Source organism: Parasteatoda tepidariorum, chromosome 1 (genome assembly GCF_043381705.1).
Source record: "Parasteatoda tepidariorum isolate YZ-2023 chromosome 1, CAS_Ptep_4.0, whole genome shotgun sequence".
Lineage (NCBI taxonomy): Eukaryota > Metazoa > Arthropoda > Arachnida > Araneae > Theridiidae > Parasteatoda > Parasteatoda tepidariorum.
Window position 1 is genome coordinate 108,554,706 of NC_092204.1, and position 22,246 is coordinate 108,576,951.

The 22,246-nt window shown below is 28.1% G+C and overlaps 1 protein-coding gene across 1 annotated transcript in view; it reads right to left on the minus strand.

Moving 5' to 3' along the window:
* Positions 1-288: 288 nt before the first annotated feature.
* Positions 289-22,246, minus strand: part of LOC122271661 (neural cell adhesion molecule 2) — a 139,462-nt gene continuing 117,504 nt past the window's right edge. The window contains exons 7-13 of the mRNA XM_071185043.1: positions 17,542-17,841; positions 13,095-13,217; positions 11,539-11,566; positions 9,579-9,673; positions 6,467-6,603; positions 4,527-4,819; positions 289-3,697 (exon numbers count right to left, since the gene is read on the minus strand). Of these exons, the coding sequence (XP_071041144.1) occupies positions 4,568-4,819; positions 6,467-6,603; positions 9,579-9,673; positions 11,539-11,566; positions 13,095-13,217; positions 17,542-17,841 (935 nt within the window). The 3' untranslated portion in view covers positions 289-3,697; positions 4,527-4,567. The remainder of the gene's footprint in view (positions 3,698-4,526; positions 4,820-6,466; positions 6,604-9,578; positions 9,674-11,538; positions 11,567-13,094; positions 13,218-17,541; positions 17,842-22,246) is intronic.

Genomic DNA, 22,246 nt, shown 5'->3' on the forward strand with positions numbered 1-22,246 from the left:
ACCCTCCTAGAAGTTTGTCGTAACATTTATGTGAACCACTGTTATGTACAACGTTTTTAAAATTGGACATTTTGACAAATAATAGACCATAATTGTCATTTAAGGAAAAAGATCGTAACTTGGAGAGAAAAACCAATTGTAATTTAACGCAACGAAGTGAAAATATCCAAGATCTGTTAAAAATCTCATGAAGTAGAAAAAAATGTTCTTTGTTTTCTGTCGTTTATGGATGAACTTTATAACAACGCCAAACCTGTAAATATTTGTGAAAAGAATGTATGAAAAGTACTATACAACATAAAACATTTTATTCAATCACATAAAATTTCACAGTACTTTACAAATATTTTTAACCACAAGATATAAAAATATACTCTATTTGATATACATACATATTAATATATTCATTTGATCATAGCAAAAAATTTTCTTTTTTGCAACAATTCAATCTGCGAAACCGAAATATACAGTTACAACTTTACAGAAACATAATAAAGCAAAGTTAATGTATGCAATGACTTGTGAAGGAAAAATGTGTTGTTAAAACAAAATAACAACTTCACACTTCTTATTTTTAATAAGAATGGTGTGTTTATGATATTTTAAAATAGCATGGGATTTTATGAATATATCTATGTATATGCAATAGCATGTCCGCATAAAATAAAAGGAAAAAAAAACCTTTTTAAAAAAATTAATTATTTCCCTCCAGTTTTTTTTGCGCATTTTTTTAAAAAAATAAATAAATAAATAATGAAAATTTAATTTATTTTTGAAGTTACACGAAGTGAATAACTGAAAGAAAGATTAAGCTTAATTAAGTTTATAAAATTAATTTTCAATTGCTTAAAAACTGTAAAACGTGTAATATTTTAGTATTTTTGTAAATAAATTTTGCAATTTAATATTTTTGTTGAATAAAAATTATATTGCTTTGCAATAATAATACATCATTTGCCTTATCTTGCTTTCTTTTTTCATAAATGAGGTTTTTTATTTAGAAATATAGAATGAAGCGATACATGCTTTTGAATTAGGATGAGTGTTCAGAAAATTTTAAGTAGTTTTCTTATAGCAAAACCAAGAATTTAAAAATCATATTACTAATTTTTCTAATTGAATTTCAGACAATTAATGCTCAGAATATTTTTTTAATTAAAAATGAACTTTTCCTGAAGCATCAAAATATAAGAGGAAATAAACCTTTCTTCATTTTTCCTATTCCATGTACTGATTTCAGTTCAAAAGATGACGCTGCAGATAGTGAATGAGTAACTAAAAAATAAATATACTCTTGATACGTTTTTTTTCTTTATTATTAGTTTACTATTTGCAGTGTACCGTTATCTTGTTATAAATTTTTGAAGGAAAAAAGAACATGAATCTAATTTAGGGCATCCTGTACTTTTTTTTTAAAAAATAGATAAGTGAGAAAGCATGTAAATGAAAGCACTTGGTTTAAATTTCATATTCTGCTATTACGAATTTTGATCGATGATTAAATAAAACCATAATTTTTCACTATATATGTAAAGAAAACTTCAGCTGTTTAACAATGTATTATTTTTTTCTTCTTTTGATTGATGATTAGCTTATCGTTTTAAAATAATATCTTCCTTTTCATATCATCAATATCATAATTTTTATGATAACAATAATTTCGTAATCGTAATTTTTCATTAATAGTATCATCATTTTCTCATTTTTTCTTTTTATTGATATTTTTGAATTAATGTGTTAATTTTTTCAATTAGAGTAAGCTGTTAAACGTAAAATTTACAGTAAAAATGAAACGAGTAAAAATACGCTTTCTGATTAAAAAAAAACAGTTATATAAAACTGAGCATCAAAAGCAATGTAAACCGCAATATATTAATACAGATTTTTGTATTTTTAAAGAATGTAAACAATTTTAACTTATAAAGTAATTCATACTAGTGCATGAAAACATTTCTATCTTCTCTTTAAATTAGATGAGGAAAAGTAATCAGAAAAATTCATTGAAACGGAATTTGTTGACAAGGTATTGCAAGTCTCGTGTTTAATTACAAATTTAAAGCAATACAAACGACAGTATATACTTTTATAAATCTGCTAAATCTCCCATTATGATACTTTTATAAATATTGAAATAAAGTAAGACTAAACAACGAAACAAAAATTCTTGAATAAACCTTTGCGAATCGTCTTACAAATATGCATCTAACATAAATTATTTTCAGAACTTAAAATTTAAGAAAATTATGATAATATAAAAACAACTATCATGTTATAGAACAATGGAAAATACCTTGGACATAATTTTAAAAATATTTTATGGTTATAAATTTTTGTTTAAAATGCTTACGATTTATTCCCCAAGTAAAAATGGTCATTGAAATTGTGTTATGTATATAAATTTTCACAAAATGTTAGATCAAGTGATTGCTTTTTATTATTTTATCAAAATTAAAACACACTTGTTCTAATACAAAAGTAAGCGTATGAAATCATGATTACGGTTGTGATTAAGTGATAAATAATTTTGAAAAATAAGCGAAAATTGAAATTTGTAGTCAATTACAACTGGAAAATTTAAATCAAAGTGAAATTGCAGGAATAATTATCATGGGTCATGTTTTTTTACAAAATAAAATTGTATAAAAATGTAAAATATTTTAAGTTCTTATCATTAATTTTAGAATTCAAAGAAAATAGTACTGACACTGTTTGGTATCATTAACTATGGGTTAAAATAAGGATTCTGTAATATTTTTCTTAGGACAAAATTAAAGATAAGTGTTTGTTTCTCACTAAATAAATTGTTTTTGAAAAGTTTACTTTAGTCTTTGTATTTATAATAAACTTATTTATGCAAACTTCAATGTTTATATTTATATTATTACAATGTTAATATTTACACAAGTTTTTTTAAGCTACAGGAAAGGAGATGTTAAGATGTTAAAAAAATAATGATTTTGAATATCGAGACTTAAAACATTTTCAACCTTTAAAGCATTTTTTTAAAATAATTTTTATTTCTTATTTTTCACGTTATATTTAAAAGCTTATTCCAAAAAGCAATAAATATATTTTATTAAGCTTATTTCCACAGTGGTAGGCAAAAATTGAAATTCATTTTATTCTGAAAGCCGAAATAAAATGTATTTTAAATATGCAAAAATAAAATTCATTTGCTTTTATACACAATATTCAAATGATATTGTTTACACACATGACTAGGAAAATAACACGCATGGATGACAATAATTTTCTAATGTTTAAAAATAATATACTGCATAAGAAGGACACTTGCATACTTGTAAGAATTATATTTAGAGCATGCATAAATGATGATAGTTTTTATTTTGTTAGAATTGTTTGGAGCAAGAAAAAATATACCATTAAGCAACATTCAGTATTAATATTTATCACCAATATCACTTCATTACTTACATCAATAAGATTTTCAAAATAAAATAATGAAATATAAATAAAATAAATTGATTTCATTTATATTTGATTAAATATTCATAATAAATTTATTATTAATAATAAAAAAAATGTCAATAGAACTTTGTGTGTGACATTCCTTTTATAATGTGAACTACATTCACTGCTGTCATTTCCACTGTTTCCGTATATCTTCATTTATATATATATTTACACTGTCAAATATATTTCATTTCGTTGATATCAGTTAGAATTACTGTTGAGCCTGTAAAATAAATATCAGAAATTAAATGATAAATTATTGATAAATGCTCATTGTTATCAAAGCATAATAATAAATTAATGTTATATAAGTTATATTTAATTTTACGTAGTCATTATTTAGTGTATTATTCACACAATAATCTAATTTTATAGTAAATTGTAAAGAAAAAAAAAGTTGGTTAGTTATTAATGTCAATGAATTATGATGTTACGACTCAGTTTTCTCCAAGTATTTTTTCAAATTCTTAACCATTCAGATTGCCAGGATAATTAAGGATTTACCGAGTTACTTGGTAGAGCAGGGTTCATGTTTTGAAATACTCAGTTTATCTGTAGTCATTCATTTAACTTTTCTATTTTCTACCGTAACTTTTTAATCTAAATACATCATCTTAAGTTAAAGTTGTAATTTTTTTCGTGAAAATTAGTTTATTTTACTGTAAATTATTTTTAGATTCTCTTATGTAGCTCTGGTAATTTAATTCAGTCAATGTTGATAATCAACATGGAGCCTACACTGATTCGTTCCAATCTTATACTATTTCATTTAATCAATAACAGTTTAGTTTTTAAAAGCAGGCTATTTCTGTTGGGTAAATTGATAATTACTTATTGGGATGTTTTTAAATTCGATGCTAGCAGGTACTCATTTTTAACTTTAAAATGAATACGATATTGCAGGGTGATATTACAGAGTTGCAATATAAGATGAACTTTAAGTACAATACAGAACTATACACTTGCATTATTTATAAAATTATTCATAAAAAAAAAACATAATAGAAATGATAGAAATAATTAAGAGTTTACAACGAATTTTCAGAACGCACAATTTAAAATATGTCACGGTTTGTATTGCAACATTTTAATGTCAAACATCCGTTTGCTTTGCAAAAGTTGTTGAGGGCTGTGATGAAAATGTACTGGAAGAAGTAAGCGCTGCCTTTGTTTCAGAAATAGTAGATAATGTCTGTGAAGGCACATGTTGCTCACTGCAGGGAGTTGTAGCACCTTCTGCAGTGCTTATCGTCGGAGTGTTGTGGAACTGCAGAGTCACCATTTCTACAGGCTGCGTGGGAATCACCCAATCAGCAGTTGACCAAGGGGGGATTGTTTCAAAATTCTAAAAACGAAAACGAAGTCATTTACATTTTGCAAAATTAAGATGCCATAATACCGATAGCTCTTCATAAAAATATTGTTAAAGAAATACGAAAGGAAATACATTTTGCCACACACTGTAAATAAATTTTTTGGCATAATTCCTCTTATATATTTTGCACTATGAGTTATCTCCTCATTTAATTTATTTTTATGTTACTATGCACTCTCAAAAATAAGTCTCATGTTTGACGATTTAGCAATCCTTGAGCAGTGGTTCGTTACTTTTGAGAATCATTTCGTCACGAAAACACGTGATTTGTGACAAAACGCGAGCTCTCAAATTTGACGAAAATGCTTCCTGAACTTGGAACCTCATCACAGTACATTGTGATAGCTTGTTAACTGGAACAAAGCCTAGATGATGGGAAATAAAGTGGCGAAACAAGCCGATTAGCTGTATGGTGGTCAAGGTGTTGGCCTTAAACCTATATGAGTCTGGGTTCACATCGCACTTCGGGCATGTGTGTAATTTATTCTCCTGTCCTTATGTTGTTTGGGTTACTTTGATCCATCTATATAGTTCCCACAATAAAGTGATTATTATAAAAGTTAGATACATTAGACGCAACGAGTTTCTTCTTTTTTTTTTGGTAAAAAGTAGCATAATGATTTATTTTTTTTTAAATTTTGACGAAATTCATTCTATCGAAGATATGACGGCAGTTATTTTGTCACCTTGACGCATGTACCAGAAAATGTTTTCGTCAAATAAGAAGTCGTGAAATGTGAGCTTTCATTTTTTTACTGTGTGGTAATCCTATTAAAGTTTGATTCTTAATATACCATTTCGCTCCCTAACATTCATATAGATAATGGCCAAAGCCTTATAAGTTTGCAATGAAGCGATATGCCATTACCACAGCCATTCAGTGTGAACTGAGTAATAAGGGTTAATTCAGACATATAGATAATATTGCCGTACCTAATTTAATGTCAAACGTCTCAAAGAAAGATTCTTAATAATTTCATTAATTATCAAAATTCACAATAAATATATTTGTAAAAATACTTTTTTATGGGAATTAAAATTTTTTTATACATTTAAAAGGTTCTGACATTTTGCATCGTATATCAAAAAAAATGAAATTTAAACATTATTTTAAATTAAAACAAAATGATTTACGAGTTTATTTCTGGCAGAGAAGGTTTACTTCTCATGTTAACCTATAAGGAATTAAGTGTCTGGTATATCCTTATTACTGGAGTTTCCCGAGTTAATCATCAACTAATTGTTTTGAATAATTTTTCTTTTGATCCATTGAAAAAATTATCATTGAACTTAGCTTATAATTTTTAAATTTTTAGTTTTTAAATATTTTTAAAACTTAAACATTGAAAAACAAGTAGCTACTTAACAGTAACTACTTAAATAGAGAAATTCTGGATATTTAATATTCAGACTCCATAGATTAACGTGGATAAATTAAAATCACTTTTCTGTTTTAAAAGGAATCCTTTAGGGAGAATTTATGTATAGTTTTTCCGTCATTATTGTTTTTCTAAATCTTGAAATGATGCGTTAATATGCCATTATCCTAACATCAAAAAAAAAGTCACTGCTCAAAATTATTTAAAATATGTTTGATATAAACTTTATTTCTCATACTTTCATTTTTGCTTGTGGAAACATATCTTGATTAGATGGAAGTGTCACATGATTTGAATATGAGCAACTGCTTGAAGAAAAATATTTTCTTAATCCAGAGTCTTCGGATTTTAATTTCTCGCTAAAAACAACGACATCTAAAAAAAATATGGTTAACAAATGTTTTAGTTAAGTTTGTATTATTTAAAATAAAACTTACTTTACACAAAACCTTTATTTTTAGAACCATTGTGAACATAATTTCAAATGACATTTACCATTGCATCTGATTTTATTCTAAACAAGTTTACATATGTTAACAATGCATGCACTGACCCTTTTGTGTGAGTTATAACTTTCTATCTAACCTAATTTTACAAAAAATAGCATAAAAAAATATAATTTTACGTTATATTATTACAATAATATTACTGTATGCCTAAAAATGGTCCAAAAAAATGAAAATAGGTAAATAAAAAGGCATTCAAAAGAAATATGACAGTAAATAAGTATGGTTAAGCATAATCATGGTAATTCCATTCATATGCTAATTTAGTCTACATATAGCGTTACTTACTGAAGAAGCATTCTTCTTTGCTCTTTGTCAAAATATTCCAAATAAAAAATGCTATGGATGTTTCGAAATTTTGTCTTGAGTTGCTGTTACATATAATGATTACTTCAGACCCCTGTAACTTCATATATTTCTTATCTCGAGCCCTCTATTAGCAAACTTTGTAACTAATTTTAAAATCTTGTAAAAATAAACGTGGTTTCCTAAGCAAAACGCAGCTTGTCCTTTCGTATATCATTCCGGTTTTCTTTAATTAGTTTTTTCTTAAAAAGTCAATTTTTTTTGGACACTCGGCAACTTATTATTTTTTTTTAAATTTTTAATGACAAGATTGAAAAACAACTGCATTAATAAGTACAAAAACAAATAGAAAGCAAACATCGAAAGAAAATTACAGAGCGCAAGAGAAGCAGCTGTAGCGATAATTTATGAATCTGAATGGCCCCTGTCCTCCCAGTAGCGGTCCACAAGAGAGCGACTCGGCTAAGCATGAGATGGTCATCATCCATGAGCCGTATCAGATTTTAAATACTGCAAATAGGACTTTAAACTAAGCAGAAACAGCGCAAATGTTTCGAGAAATAGTCATGTCCAGTGGCGAGCCTAAATTCTTCCACCATTTAGAATTTTGATCATTTTGAGACTAGATATGATTGACTTTGCAGAATTTTTGAGTCGTTTTAAGGGCTATGAACCGTGGTGGCTCAGGGGATAGAGCGTTCGCTTTCCAATAAGGTGAACCGGGTTTGAATCCCAGCGATGGCTGGTCGATATGAATTTTGCATCCGACTTTCACAGACAACAGTGCTGATGTAAAATATCCTCAGTGGTAGACGAATCATTGGCTAAATTCCCTAATGTCCTCCACTGATGGCAAATGTCTTCTAATTCTTGACCCAGGAGTGCCCTTGTCTTCTGGATTGGGTTCAGAACTACAAGGCTACTGAGATAAACATTAGTTGTTGTAAACCTACAATTGGGCCTGCTGTTCAACTGTAGTTATAAAATAAAATAAAAAGAAAGAGACTCTATTTGAATGGTAACTTAAATACCACTTTTTTTGTTAGCAACACTTAGTGTTTCGAGCGTATAATTGGTAACTTGTATAAACTTGCAGTTTTATTCTTAATTTGTAAACAGGAAAAAAAGGTCCCATAAGTTATTTTCCTGTTCAGTAAGATAAAAATCTGTGTGAGATGTTTTGAATCTGCAAAATATTTTAATGACTATTAGTTCTACAGCAATAGAGGTTTTTTTTAAACAATTAATTCAATGAATTACATTTTTAGCTACGCCTTCATTTTCAAAACAATCCTTAAAACATTTATTCTTTATTACTTCAGCACCAATCTTTTAATTATTGTAATTTACAGTAAATAATGGCGAAATGAAACTTGCTTTAAAATTGTATGGCCTAATACTTGACATTTTTAAATATTTAAGAAACATCTCGACTGCAGATATTAATATTTAAGGCAAAATATTAGAATCTACGTCTCTACCTTCCATTCTCTGGAGAAAATCAATATATTTCTGATCTAGTATTCTTAATTATAATTAGAAAACAAACGCTATTTTATTATTTTCAAGACAAATGAATAGAAAATAAACGCTTTATTCAAGTTATATTTCGATAAAAATCCTGAAAAAAAATAACCCTTATAGACAAAATTACGCAAATTATTATGAATTATCGAGATAAATTTGAATATTCTTGTATTAAAAATTGTTAGACATGAATTTAACATTTCTCTGTTAAGAAAGGAGAAGCAAATTTTGAATACACAGCTTAATATGCACAAAAAAATTTGACGAACGTATTTAACTTTAACATTTAACTAAAAATTTAAATTAAATAAATAAAATTAATGAAATTAATAATTAATAAAATTCAAATTATGTTGCAGAGCATTATATTATTCAAATACATATTTAGTATATTTACAAATTTTATTGGTGAATTTAAAATCAAATTTATACAGAATCAAGAATTTATAGTTGGTTTTTGGTTTGGCACAGTATAGTTATTTTAGTTCATTTCAAAGAAGTATGTCAATTTCTGGGTTTTTCAATCGGATTGTAATATGTAACAAAAAAATCGTTTAAAAATTCAGAAATGAGAATAATTATTATAAATCATAATAATTTCACTGCGCTCTTTAAAAAGAATGATTTTTGTTAGTTAATTAAGGAAAAAATTAACAAAAAAGTTGAGATTGCTCAATTAAAGTACTCACAAGGATATCAAATAAAGTAGTTTACATATATGGCCAAGATTAACTATTTTTCTGATATTGCAGCTCATAGTTTATGGAATCTTATCTGTAAATTGGAAGTGGAAGGAATACCTATTTTATACAAGTTATACAAGTTTTATACAAGTAAACTTGAGTTTGACTATTAAAATTTTTTCTTTATTTGCAGCTGTTTTTAAATACACTATATTTGAAAACTTTAATTAAGAACATTAAAACTTCAAATACAAATCAGTGTTTTAATACCTTAAAAAGTTTAAAAAGTAAAAGAAAATGCTTTGGATAGAACATAACTTTGATTTACCTGGTATGTTTTCTCTTAATTTTTCGTCTTCTCTTCCGTTACATGGAAACCCTTCTGAGCAGGAATCACCAGATTTCTCTGAATTATGGGCGGATCTATTTTGAACAAAATATTTACTTGTAGTTTGGCTATTCTAAAAGCCCTAATTAAAATTGAATTATAACTAGGAAAGAATTAAAATACGAACAAATTCAGGACACATTAATACGATAATTATTTTCTTACAAAATGCAAAATATAATTGTGCCACAATTATTATCAGTAAGCGATTTATACAAATTTATACAAGAAAGTTAGACGCAAAGGTTCAACCAACGAAACACGATTCGACAGGGCGAATCAAACAGGGATTAAGCAGATTGCATTCAAACAGTAAACCATTCTTACCTATAGCCAATTTCATTAACAACGTAGGCACAAATTATAAAATAACTATAAATAAGCAAATGTTGCAACCGTGTTCTATCTATGCAACCAAATGTTGTCGTAGATGACGCCACTGGAAAACAAGAACAATCTCACCCCCTCTGCCTAAACAGGCATACGTCAACAACAGTCGCAAAAAGAAATTCAATGAGAAGTAGAAAAGGCATTGCACGCCAGATTTCAAGACTTTCTGAGGTGGAACACACACCCGTATAGAATGGCGGCAAGTGGTGGACAAGCATCTCTACACAGAATGGTTTACGAATACTTCGAATAGACCGGGGCTATAAAAAGTTATAAAATTAGATTTCTCGAGAAGTGCTCAAACGATTTCATTTGAATTTTGATATTTAAAATTGCATATTTAAATTATCCAAGAAGAAGAGTACAATACAAAAGTTTTTCGACTTGTATTAAATAAAATAATAGAATAAATTGTTAAAAAATTATTTTTACGTGTAATTACTTTTCGATAAACGGATTTCATGAATGCGATCAATTATTCTTCGATTCACGTAAGAAGTTCTCGAGATATTGTGAAATACGCAAAATGTACGAAATTGCGACTGCTATCTTGCCTTAACTAATTGGACCGTATTTTCTAGATGGCGGCTAGCCTCTCTTCATATTTTGAGGCTGTAGAATCCAAATCCGCCAAATAAAGATATGCTTATTCAGGTAATGTTCGTTCTTGTACCTGTATTCGTAACTTAAAGTATCATAAGCAATAATTAATTAGCATACATAAGATTGGGCTATTGTTAAGTAATGTGCTTAGACTCTGTGTTATCCAATTTTTTACTAGTAAATTGTATTATCTGTCCGTTACATTTATATCATGCTCTGTATCACCTATATATGTAACGCAACTTTTACTGATTAAATAGCTACGTTCTCTTATGTTCTAGAAATAATTTTATTCTGCTAAAAACAATATATTCATAATCCTTTTGGAATTTTTTTAGGACAGCTTGTGTAAAGTTTGAGTCATTCCTATAAGTACCAGGATTTATTTAATTGTTTTCACTTCACAAGCGTAAGATTATAATATATCTTAAACATTTTATACTGATATAAATCTTTTTCAAGAAAGAAGAAGAAGAAAAAAACCTTTTTTTTAAAGTAATTCTTACTCAAGGATAAAATGTTTATGACCCGTAAATATATTTTTTCTGGTAATTTTATTTTTAGTGTACATAGTTGCATTAAATTTTAATACATCTAGTCTAGTTAGATTAAGTTGTAACCAGTTTTAGTACATCTATTTTAGTTTAGTATGATTTATTATTTAGTATATCTTACGATTAGAACTAACTTTATTTTTAAGAAAATGAATGTATAATTTTTTTTTTTGCCTTAATATATTTCATTCAGTTGATTAATCATGAATGAATGATATATATTTATTTTAGTAAACAAGCTTTAATCAACTAAAATATTTTTTTTTATCAACTTGATGTGAAAGGAACGTATAATGAAAATATAAATAGTTTAACTTCATAAAAATAAATTGAGATTAGTTAAAATTACTCACTTTTCATTTCCTTGCTGGTTCATTAATTCTAAAAAAAATCAGATTTAGAAATAAATGCCATATTTTATTCAAAATTTAATTATAGTTATGTAAAAAAAATTGGAAGGCTTTGCAATTTTGTGTGAACACTTCTGAATCCTCAGTAAAAGTAACGAGTTAAAAAAATACTAATTGTTTACATTCTTAAATATATTTTAATGCTAAGAATAAATTTCAGATTTACTATAAAGCACTTCATAACAAACATATTTTTAAATAAATCATCGTATATTTTTGACTGATAGTATCACTATTATATCACCCAAATATATACTACTAAAATATATTTGCGTTTTAGTATGTCCACACTGTAAAATATAAATTCAATAATTAATTAAATTACATTTAATAGATAGAAGAAGGTTATCTCATTTTCTTATTACGTACTAGCATCATTCGACAAAGAATTCGTTTTCACGACTTTGCATTGGGTTTAGACTAATTAGTACTAAAGGGTTTTTCCTCGGTTTTCTCGCATCCTGAGCCTGGTATTTTGGTTCCTGGAGAGTATGTCTGTGTTACAAAGCGAACATTCTTTATTGTTTTATTCCCCCAAAGACAATAATACTATATGATTTTCCGCCAATGTTAAGTTTTGTTTTCAAGCAATTAGTAAAACGATGTGGGGGCTCATGGGCTAAAGCACTCGTCTAGATAACAGGTGTCCCACAAGTTCGCACCCCAGCCTTGGCTGGTCGATACGAATTCTGCTTCCATCTCGCACCGATCACTGTGTTGTTCTCTGTGGTAGACGGATCGTGGATTATAATTATTTAGTCACCAGGCTAACCGTCGGTGGTCTTCGTAGTTTTTCTTTCCATTCAAGCAATTGCGGTTCAGTTCCATTAAAAAAGTCATCCACGAAGACTAGTTTGTCAAAAGACTTGACCCAGGAGTTCAATTGTCTTCTGGATCGGCTTCAAGCCTACGAGGCTACGGAGTTAAACAGTGATTGTCGTTAATCAGAATTGGCCTTGGTGCTCAACGCCGGTTATGAAATAAAGTAAAATGCAACTAGTAAACTACAAATAATGTGAATTCCACATCCAAAAGTGATATTCAATTCAACTGAGTAAAAGGACTAGTACAGCCCATTTTTTCAATTGCGCTTAATTCTTAATAGTTTTTCATTGATTTAAAAAAAATAATAATAATTGACCTTCATAGTGAATGTCAACTTGCGAAAACAAAATTAGCATTTTCAATACAATTTAAATAAAAATATATTTCCTTTCAATAGTAACTGTAAATGCACTTACAAACTTCTAGATCTAAAATTTGAAGTAAACCAAAAACTAGTATATTCTATTTAAGTAACATAAATATTTTATCAAAAATATATGCAATATTTTTATTTATTTGACATTTGTTTAACAGAGTCAAATGCTTATACATAAAAATTAAGTGCGATGTAAATAAAATAAACTATTTAGGTATTATAACAAAATTAGAAAACATTTTAAAACTGCTAACTATTTATACGATTTCAATAGAAAAAAAAAGTTTTAATTTCATACTTCTTCTTCTTATTAAAAAGAATTTGATAGCACATGCTGTAACTAACAACACCAAAGCAAAAGCACAAGCAACGGCAGATGATAAATATACTATGGGACTGTACTCGAAAGACCAATTGCTACCTGCAAAATACGTAATAAAATGTGTAAAATTCATTATTAAATATTTTAGAAATATACAAAGACTGACAAAGAAGTACTTGAAATGTCACAAGTTAATCGCAATATAATTAAAAACTAGCAAATAAACAAAATTAAAAAACCAACGAAGAACTTACACAAACGCGAAAGGTTGTCAGAAGGGAAAGGTTTTATTTATGTAAGTACAACGCTGATGTAAGTAAGGGAATAAAAACTCAAACCAAATAGATCATTTATGGCATAAAAAATGCAAATAAATGGTTCTTTTAGTATTCTGTTTTGGCCCCCCTATTTCGAAGGCAACATGCAATATGGTTCGGGTATTGAGCCATACAAGTCACTTATGATGTCTTATGGCATCTTGTTCTGCAGTTGTAAACACGCCTCTAATTCGACTAAACTCGGAGTCTGTTCAACTTGCCATCTAAATAATTTCAGACATTCTTGATCTGTGACAAATCTAGAGATCGATCAGGCCAGGGAAGGGTGGTAATGTAGCGTAGGCAGTCCTATAACACTCTTATTGTAGTTGGTCGAGCAGTGTTTTGATGAAAAATAGCTGCTGGGTGGCCAGTCTTCAGTGGTCACTCATGTGGTTAAAGAATGTTGTGAATACGCACCGTCAAGGCACCTTACATCAATATTAGACGCGGTCGTGTGCCTTATGCGATTGCACCTTACACCATCACAACAGATGTAAGAGCTGTTTGCTGCTGTGCAGTGAAGGCTGGATTGAGACGTACATGATTTCCATCACTGCAAGTAGAACGGAATTCATCGTTGCAGGTAATCTGGTTCCATTTAGTTGCAATCCATTCCTTACGAATTCAACACCACTCAAAATGGAGCCACCGGTGGGTGGGTGTCAATCCTACTAACGCTGTACAGCGACACACCATTCCCCCAGGCTGTGTGATGGTGTTAGGTGCTATCGCTTATGACTCACAATAACCCCTAATATTCATCCATGGAAACATGACAACCGAGCAGTACGTTCGTGACCATATATAGCAGGTCTCCCAGACACACTTTTCAATAACACAATGCATGCGGCTACTGTCCCAGGCTTGCCTGCACCACATTACCACCCTCCTACGGCCTGCTCGATCCCCTAGATTTGTGATCGATTGAGCATATGTGGGATCAAATTTGATTTTTCAATTTTTCTTCGATTTGATTTTTTAACCACTTATTTGTACCAACGTTGTACTTACACAGGGGTACTTTCATCCTGACAATTGTTTCTTGGTGCGCAAATTTTTATGGCAATGAGTGTATCTAGGCCAATTACTATAATTATTTTGGACTGACTAAGCAGGTACCAGAATTACCTAAGCCGCTTACAATAGTTTGTTTAGTTATATTAAAAAAGTAAAATTCATTAAAAAAAATACTAAATGGTGTACAATTTTTGTGAATTCACTCAGTATTACATATCTCAATAGCATTTAAGTACATTTAATGTTTTCAATTGTTGCATCCATTGTTTGTATTGATGTAGTCATTCAGTCAGTTCATTCATCAGTATATTCAGTCACTCAGTTCAGTCATTATTGATAATGTTTTTGGACTTCACAAATCTCTATAGTAGAAGGTGAATGCACAAATCATCAAAACATGTTTGATTGCCAGGAAAGCAGGATTAGATAGACAAATAAATAAATACCTCTTTAAGTTTCAAATGACATTTGGACTGGCTTAAATGTTTAAAACAGCCACGTTCCATAATAGTAATTTGCCTACTTTCGATGTCAACTTTTTTTTCTCATTTTAAATAGCAATTCATGATCCACAATCTCTTATATATATATATATAAATATATATATATATGGGTAAATCTCTAGAACCTTTAACCTATGGTGTCTTCAAACTTTTCTTATAAATATATAACATAATAAGGGAAAATTAATTCTAATAAAATTACAGGAGTAACTATGCATTACTAACTTTAAGATACGTACAGTTTTGATCGCGAGTAACTTGATTTTGACTTACATTTCTTATTTCAATTCTACATTTGACAACTTTTCACGAGTATCGCTTAGAGTGTTTAACATACTTTTTATTTTTTTAAATATGTATTCTGTTTAAAAAAAACTGAAAATCATTAAAAAGAAAATTTAGTAGCTTAGCTGTACTATCATACTTTCTTGAATGATATTTTTCGTGAATATTGACGTTTGCAAACACTTAAAGTTTGTCGTCAAATTTTGGCACGTCAAACCGTAACCAGCGAAAATTGAAAAAAAAAAGGTACACGACCCAATTCTGCGAGATTTATGTTAGTGATATTCCAAAAGCTTACTTAAAGTAGAACAAACTTGTATCATTATTATAGATAAATATTTTTGTTTGCAGTAATTATAAATTAATCGAATTTATCACAAACTGTCATTCGGTGANATATATGTATGAATGTGTGTGTATGTATATGTGTGTCATCAAGAATTACATTTTTGCATTACTAGGTCTATTTTTTATAGATATTGTATCCCCATTTTCGAATAAGCGGGATTATTGGTTTGAAGAGTAAATAACGTTTCTTTTAAGTAATTATCATGGTTGAAATAATCAATAACGAATGAAAGTTCGGGTCTTTTTTAATGATATTTTGATTCAGAATTAATTTAAATGTAATTAGTTTTTTTTTACAATTCTAATTAATATACATGGTACTTCAATATTTCCTTCATTATGCAACAAAAATAATATTCGATTTACATAATTGTGTCGAAAATTAATAAAAACGGCATAACTAAAACAATTACAAAACTGCTAAATATATTCTGATTATATTCTATTCATCTTATACAGGAATCTTCTAAGGAATGTCTTCTAAGGAACATCATAAAATGTTTGTTTTTGAATATATAATGTTGTAATAATGCTTCTTCTTTCTCCACCTAGCTGATTGTTTAGTTTCAATTCTTGTAAGGAACATCATAAAATGTTTGTTTTTTAATATATAATTCTGTAATAATGTTTCTTCTTTCTCCACCTGATTGTTTTGTTTCAAATCAAGTAAAGAACATCATAAACTGTTTGTTATTTAATGTAAAATGCTGTAATAATGCTTTTTTTTTAAATTCACCTGACTTTTTTTATTGCTTAAACTAAGTAAGAGACATCGTAAACTATTTGCTTCATAACTTTGTTCGAATATAAAATATTTCAATAGTGCTTCTTTTATTCCCACTTTATATTCTTGCTTCAAATCTAGTATAAGAACATCGTAAACTGCTTGCTAATGTATGTATAATGCAGTAATAATGCTTCCTCATATTTTCATTTTAAATCTAGTAAAAGAACATCGTAAACTATTTGCGATTGTATGTATAATGCAGTAATAATGTTTCTTCTATCTTCACTTATTTTTTTATTTTCAAATTTAGTAAAAAACATCGTAAACCATTTGCTATAAGTAGTTTGTTTGTTATATATACAAATATATGCATAATGATTTAAATCTTTTAACATTAAATCGAGCATTGTATGATTGCAAATGATTAAAATGTAACATTAAAAATTTGTACATATCTGAGGTTTGAAATTTTGTTAAATTGTATATTTATTCTGAAAATCTTGATTAAACTGATGAGTCTTGATTTTGATAAGTCTTAGATTTCACTTTAGGTTTACCATTGATGTGTTAAATGATCATACTATTTTTTATTCTTCATAATAACGTATTTGTTTGGACATGAAGCATTTTTATACACATGATATTTATTGTCAAAAAATTTGGCTTATTTTGCTGTTGAATGTGCATTGCTTGAAATTGATATCACAAAATTGTATATATCATGGCACCACATCTGTATTAAGTATGACTTCTAAGATACAAAGCGAATTCACTGAATATTAAAAATCAAAATAGATGTGTGAATTAATATATAGATTACATATATAAATGTAATTTTTCTTGCATTTTCTTTACTGTTCAAAAAAGGACTTGATCTTCTTATCTATAAATATACTTGTCAAATCTAACTTAATTGTTTTTCATGATTTTTCATTCAAACATATTGCTCAGAGCGTGCATATTTTCTTAACGTTCGAACTTGATTAGTTTGAATAAATCATTAGACAAAAATAACACTTTTAGATCTAATGTTTCTACAAGTAAACGCCAATGCTTTGTAATGCATCAGCTAGGGCTAATACATTTCACTTAATATAACTTAGTATCTCTAATATTTCTATTATATAATTTTTGTATAATTCTTCAACCAACTATATTAACAATTCTAAATTTTCTACATGCTAACTTGATTGGTTTATAATATAGTACAAACAGCAACTTACCATTTGTGGCATTGCTCTTTGTACCAGGGGAAGTCAGCACATCAAGTATGAGGGGTTTACTTTTTCTTGCATTATTTATGAGGAAGACTTGCACTGAATAAATAGAATTTCGCCTCAAATTCTTTACTTCAAACTCTGATTCTTTGGTTGTGAAATTTTGCACCAGCAAATTTTCATTGTCCCTGATTTCTACATAGAAAATGTCCTCTGCGTTCATGCCTGAAGTTGTATTGCAGTTAATTGAGATGGAGCTGTAAGTCCTTTCTGCTTGGAAGCATGTGTGCAAAGTGGAAAGAATGTCTGAAAAATATGTCGCCAATCTTTCTTATAGGTTAATCAAGTCGAAATATATTTCAAAATGAAAAGATAGTCCTAGTTATTGAGTTTTAAGGATATCTTTAAAAAGTCACCGGTCACACTAACCTAATAACTTATCAGACTTTTAAAAAATTAAAACTCATCAGAGTTTAAAGTGTCAAAAATATGCATGTATATTTTAGTAAACTTTGCAATGCACATACCAAGTTAGAGAGACATTCTAGAGGTTCTTATTTTTTTTGAGTATTTTTTCTTAAAGGAAAAGCTTTTCTACTTTTGTGCTTCGAAGAAAAATATTCAAAATTACTTCGTGCTTCAAAAAAAATTATATATTTAATTTTCGTCAATACATTAATAATAGCGTGTACTATAATGAATGCTGGTTAATTGAATTAATCTTTCATTAATTAAAAATGAAGAGTTTATAGAGTTATAGCTATTCAAAATTATTTTATTTGCAAGAGCAATGAGAAATAAAAAACAATTAGGATATAAAAAAACTTCGTTAATAACATTATTAACATAATGTACAGTCGGCAAAAAAAATATATATCACCCTGAATAACTTTCGTTCTAATGATCGGATCTTCACGAACTAAGTGTCATTCTTGATGGTTCCTGGGGGTGACCTCAAATATGCTAATTAATTAGTACTAACTATAAATTAAGTTACGAAATCAGACACAAAAACATACTTTCTCTGAATAAACATATATTTTTTTTATACATATTTAGATTTCTTATCTTCAAAATATAGGGGGTAGCCGCAATCTGGGAAATGTGGTCCCCATACTATGGTCAGGAGAGCGATTCAAAGTTTGGTCCCCTTAATGTTAATTTCGCTTTTTGCGTTTTCCGTCATATTTTAAAAACTGATGAAGCAATTAAAAAAAATTGCGCCCACTCATAAAACTCATTTACCCAAATATAATTTCATGAAAAAAAAATTTTTAATAATTATTTTTTATTTTTTATTGTTTAATTAAAGTGAGGATGAAAAAATGTTGAATTGTAAGGTATGGATTTTTTAATACCATTTTAATCTATATATTTTTAAATTGAAAAATCTAAAGTTTCAACTGTTTTTATTTATTAGAAGATGAGAAAAATTAAAATTAATTATTTTGAAAAAAAATAATTTGGCGACAATGAAGAAATGATTGAATGGGACGATTAATATTAAAATGCGATAGACTTACGAGGAACTTGACTTAGCTCCCTTAGCGTAAAATTTCATTTATATTTCTTCACTAATAATCGTTTGCCAATATTTTTATTTTTATTTTTTAAAACTATAAAATACGATGTTCCTTTTTTAGTCGTCTAAAATTCTATTTGCAATTCAGTAAAGAAATTTGAATGAAACATTTTATTCAAAGAATGTCGAGTTTTATAAAAGCATGCTTCTGATAGAGTATGATTATACACCTGATTGTGATTATTTAGAATGATTATTTTTTATTTTTTAAGTTTTTTCTCAATAACAGATACAGTTTCAATAATATACATACGTATGAATAGATTTGGAATAAAATATTTATCAATTTCTTAAATATATTTTTTATAAATATTAATAAAAATACGTAGTCAACATTTTTAAGTATCTCTCTCATCATCCCAAATTTCTCAACATCTGATGTGTCGTCTTAATCTTAAAAGTAATTTTTTAATCACCTGTCCGGAAGTGTTTCGCAGAACTATTTTACCAACTATTTAATTAAATTTTAACATTTTTAACAATCTTATTCTTTACCCTACTACGTTTATTATTTCTTCATTAATATACTAATAAATTTTTCTATTTCTTTAATTCTTTCTTTAAAGTAAAGTTCCTTTTCAAATTATAGCCAAGTTTTTTTTTAAAAGAATTATTGTCTGCTAGCTAAGAATAAAACTTGTTAAGAATAAAACATTCCGCTGTTTAAAGTTATTTAATGCAAAACAGCTGATTATTTACTAAGCATACTATTTTTTTCGAAAAAAAGCATTAAGTATTGATTGTCTTCTTTTGTTTTGTTTCTTGTGACTTCAACATAGATTATATAAAATAGTGTTGATTTTTAGAAGTCACTACAAAGAGTATAAAGATACCGAACATAAGAAGCTGTCGAATACGTAGCCAAAATATTCAAGCTTCTTAAAATATATCAGTAAATGTCGTCCTAACATCTTAGTTGTGAAAGTAAATTTTTTATTATCTTACCACGTGTGATTCACTAATTATTTCCTTATATCTTTTACTCTTTCTTCATGATTCCGTGTAGATTTTTATCCAGATAATATACTAAACTATTTTGTTTAATTTTCAACTTTAGCTTGATTTCCAAGATATTATTGTAATATAATTTGTTATCAGGAAAAATGCCTTATTTTGTTAAGCAGGAAATACTAAAAATTGAAATTTGTATGAAGATTCTGAAACCGTGCAAATTGTAGAATCATCTGATTTAAAAAATAGAAAAAAAATGCAATAAAAAATACTTAATTTCCGAACTAATTTTCATTAAAAAAAAAGCGTGGCAAGAAGGTAAACATACTTTTTACAGAAACTGTGAAGACCAATTTTTCCTATATTTCGTCAAAAGGGGATAAGAATGATATTGCTCCAAGGGACCTACTCAATAATTTCATTTCCGGAATGAAATCTGTTTGATCGAAGCATATTTCCTTGAAAATAAAAACGAGGAAAAAATTAACGTTTATTATTCATCTAATCTTATTCCATTTATTAATTGATATCGGTATCTTGGTTAAGGATATGCGATGGAAACCCCGTTTACTATTATACTATAAATGCATTAAATCATGTAGCTTGAATAATTTATTTTAAGCAAATTATTTAATAATTTTAAGCAAATAAGGGTGCAAAAATAAACTCGATTAAAATACTCCGAAAGTATACCCTAAAATATATGTAGAATAAACTTTGGAATCGATATATAAAAAACACCTTTTCAAACAACTTCGAGTAGGAGAGAAACGCTAACTTGTTTGATGAGTCATATATCTCTAGTCACTTGCTAGTCATAATACCTCTCACATTTCATACTTTCCTAAAACCATCCGGCATTGTATAGAATGCCTAGGCATTCTACACAATGCCAACGTTTCATACTTTGCCAGTAACATAGATAAGAAAACAAGAAATAATCATAGTACCAGCATTTGGTGGTAAATGTAGCTTATCGTAATTGAAGAATATGCTATGGGAAATTTTATGGTGAATTTGCGAACGTAAGTTTCAGAATGTATCGAAATATGGGATGCTATTTGCTAATAATCTTTATCCAAAGAAACTCTTGTAACCTAAATATCTAGCAGAATGAAGCGATTTATTAAACAATGAATCATACAATATGCAACACATTATTTCAATATCTAATTCTTAAACATAACATATTTCAATGTTTTTAAAATACCACTAAACATTCAGCAATTCCTTGAGTTATAGAAAAAAAAATATCGTAAATTACACAAAACCTTTTGAATGTGCATTAGACATACTATACAATCTACATTTTATTTTTCAAGCATTTTTTTTTCTTGCCTAGAAGACTTGATTAAAGCTGTAAAAATGATTATCCCTAAAATTTTGTATATAGCTATAATAAGTTATGTTAATTTGATTTTAGTATGAAATCCTCGAATAAATATAGCAAAAACAGCACAGTCTAAATAATATCAGATAAAAAGTTTATATATTTAAAATCTAAAAACTTAGAAAATCATAAATAATTTATAAATCGATTCAAATTTTCTTTTCAAAGAAGATTAAAATAACAAAGAAATTTGCGTATTGGACAGAAATTAGTTTAAAAATTGTCTATTGCCTAGAAACATCGAGATATTTTCGATTAACTATTAATTAAACCTCTCCGAGCAATCACAGAGCATTATTTCAACTTTTTTTTTACAGTCATAGCTTGGTTGCTTAGCAACCTGGTAAAATTAAGCATTTTTCTTTTGAATTAGTCAATGGGTTATCTTGAAATAATCATTTGCGCAAGCTGCTTTAAATAATCATTTTTTGGCGGCTTTCTGGACTAACGCCAAATATCTTAACCTTTATTGTGACCCAATTTTTCTAAAATTGTGTCTACTCCCACTAATTCAAGTGACTGAATTCCAAATATGTAAAAAAAATATATATGTGTATTCAGAGAAGTACGTTTTTGTGTCTGATTTCGTAACTTAATTAATAGTTAGCACTAATTAATTAGCATATTTGAGGTCACCCCCAGGAACCATCAGGAATGACACTTAGTTCGTGAAATTCCGATCATTAGAACGAAAGTTATTCAGAGTGATATCTTTTTTTCTGCGGACTGTACACATGAAAAAACACCAAATAGAACTATTCCAAAGACAGTTTCAAACATTAGATGCA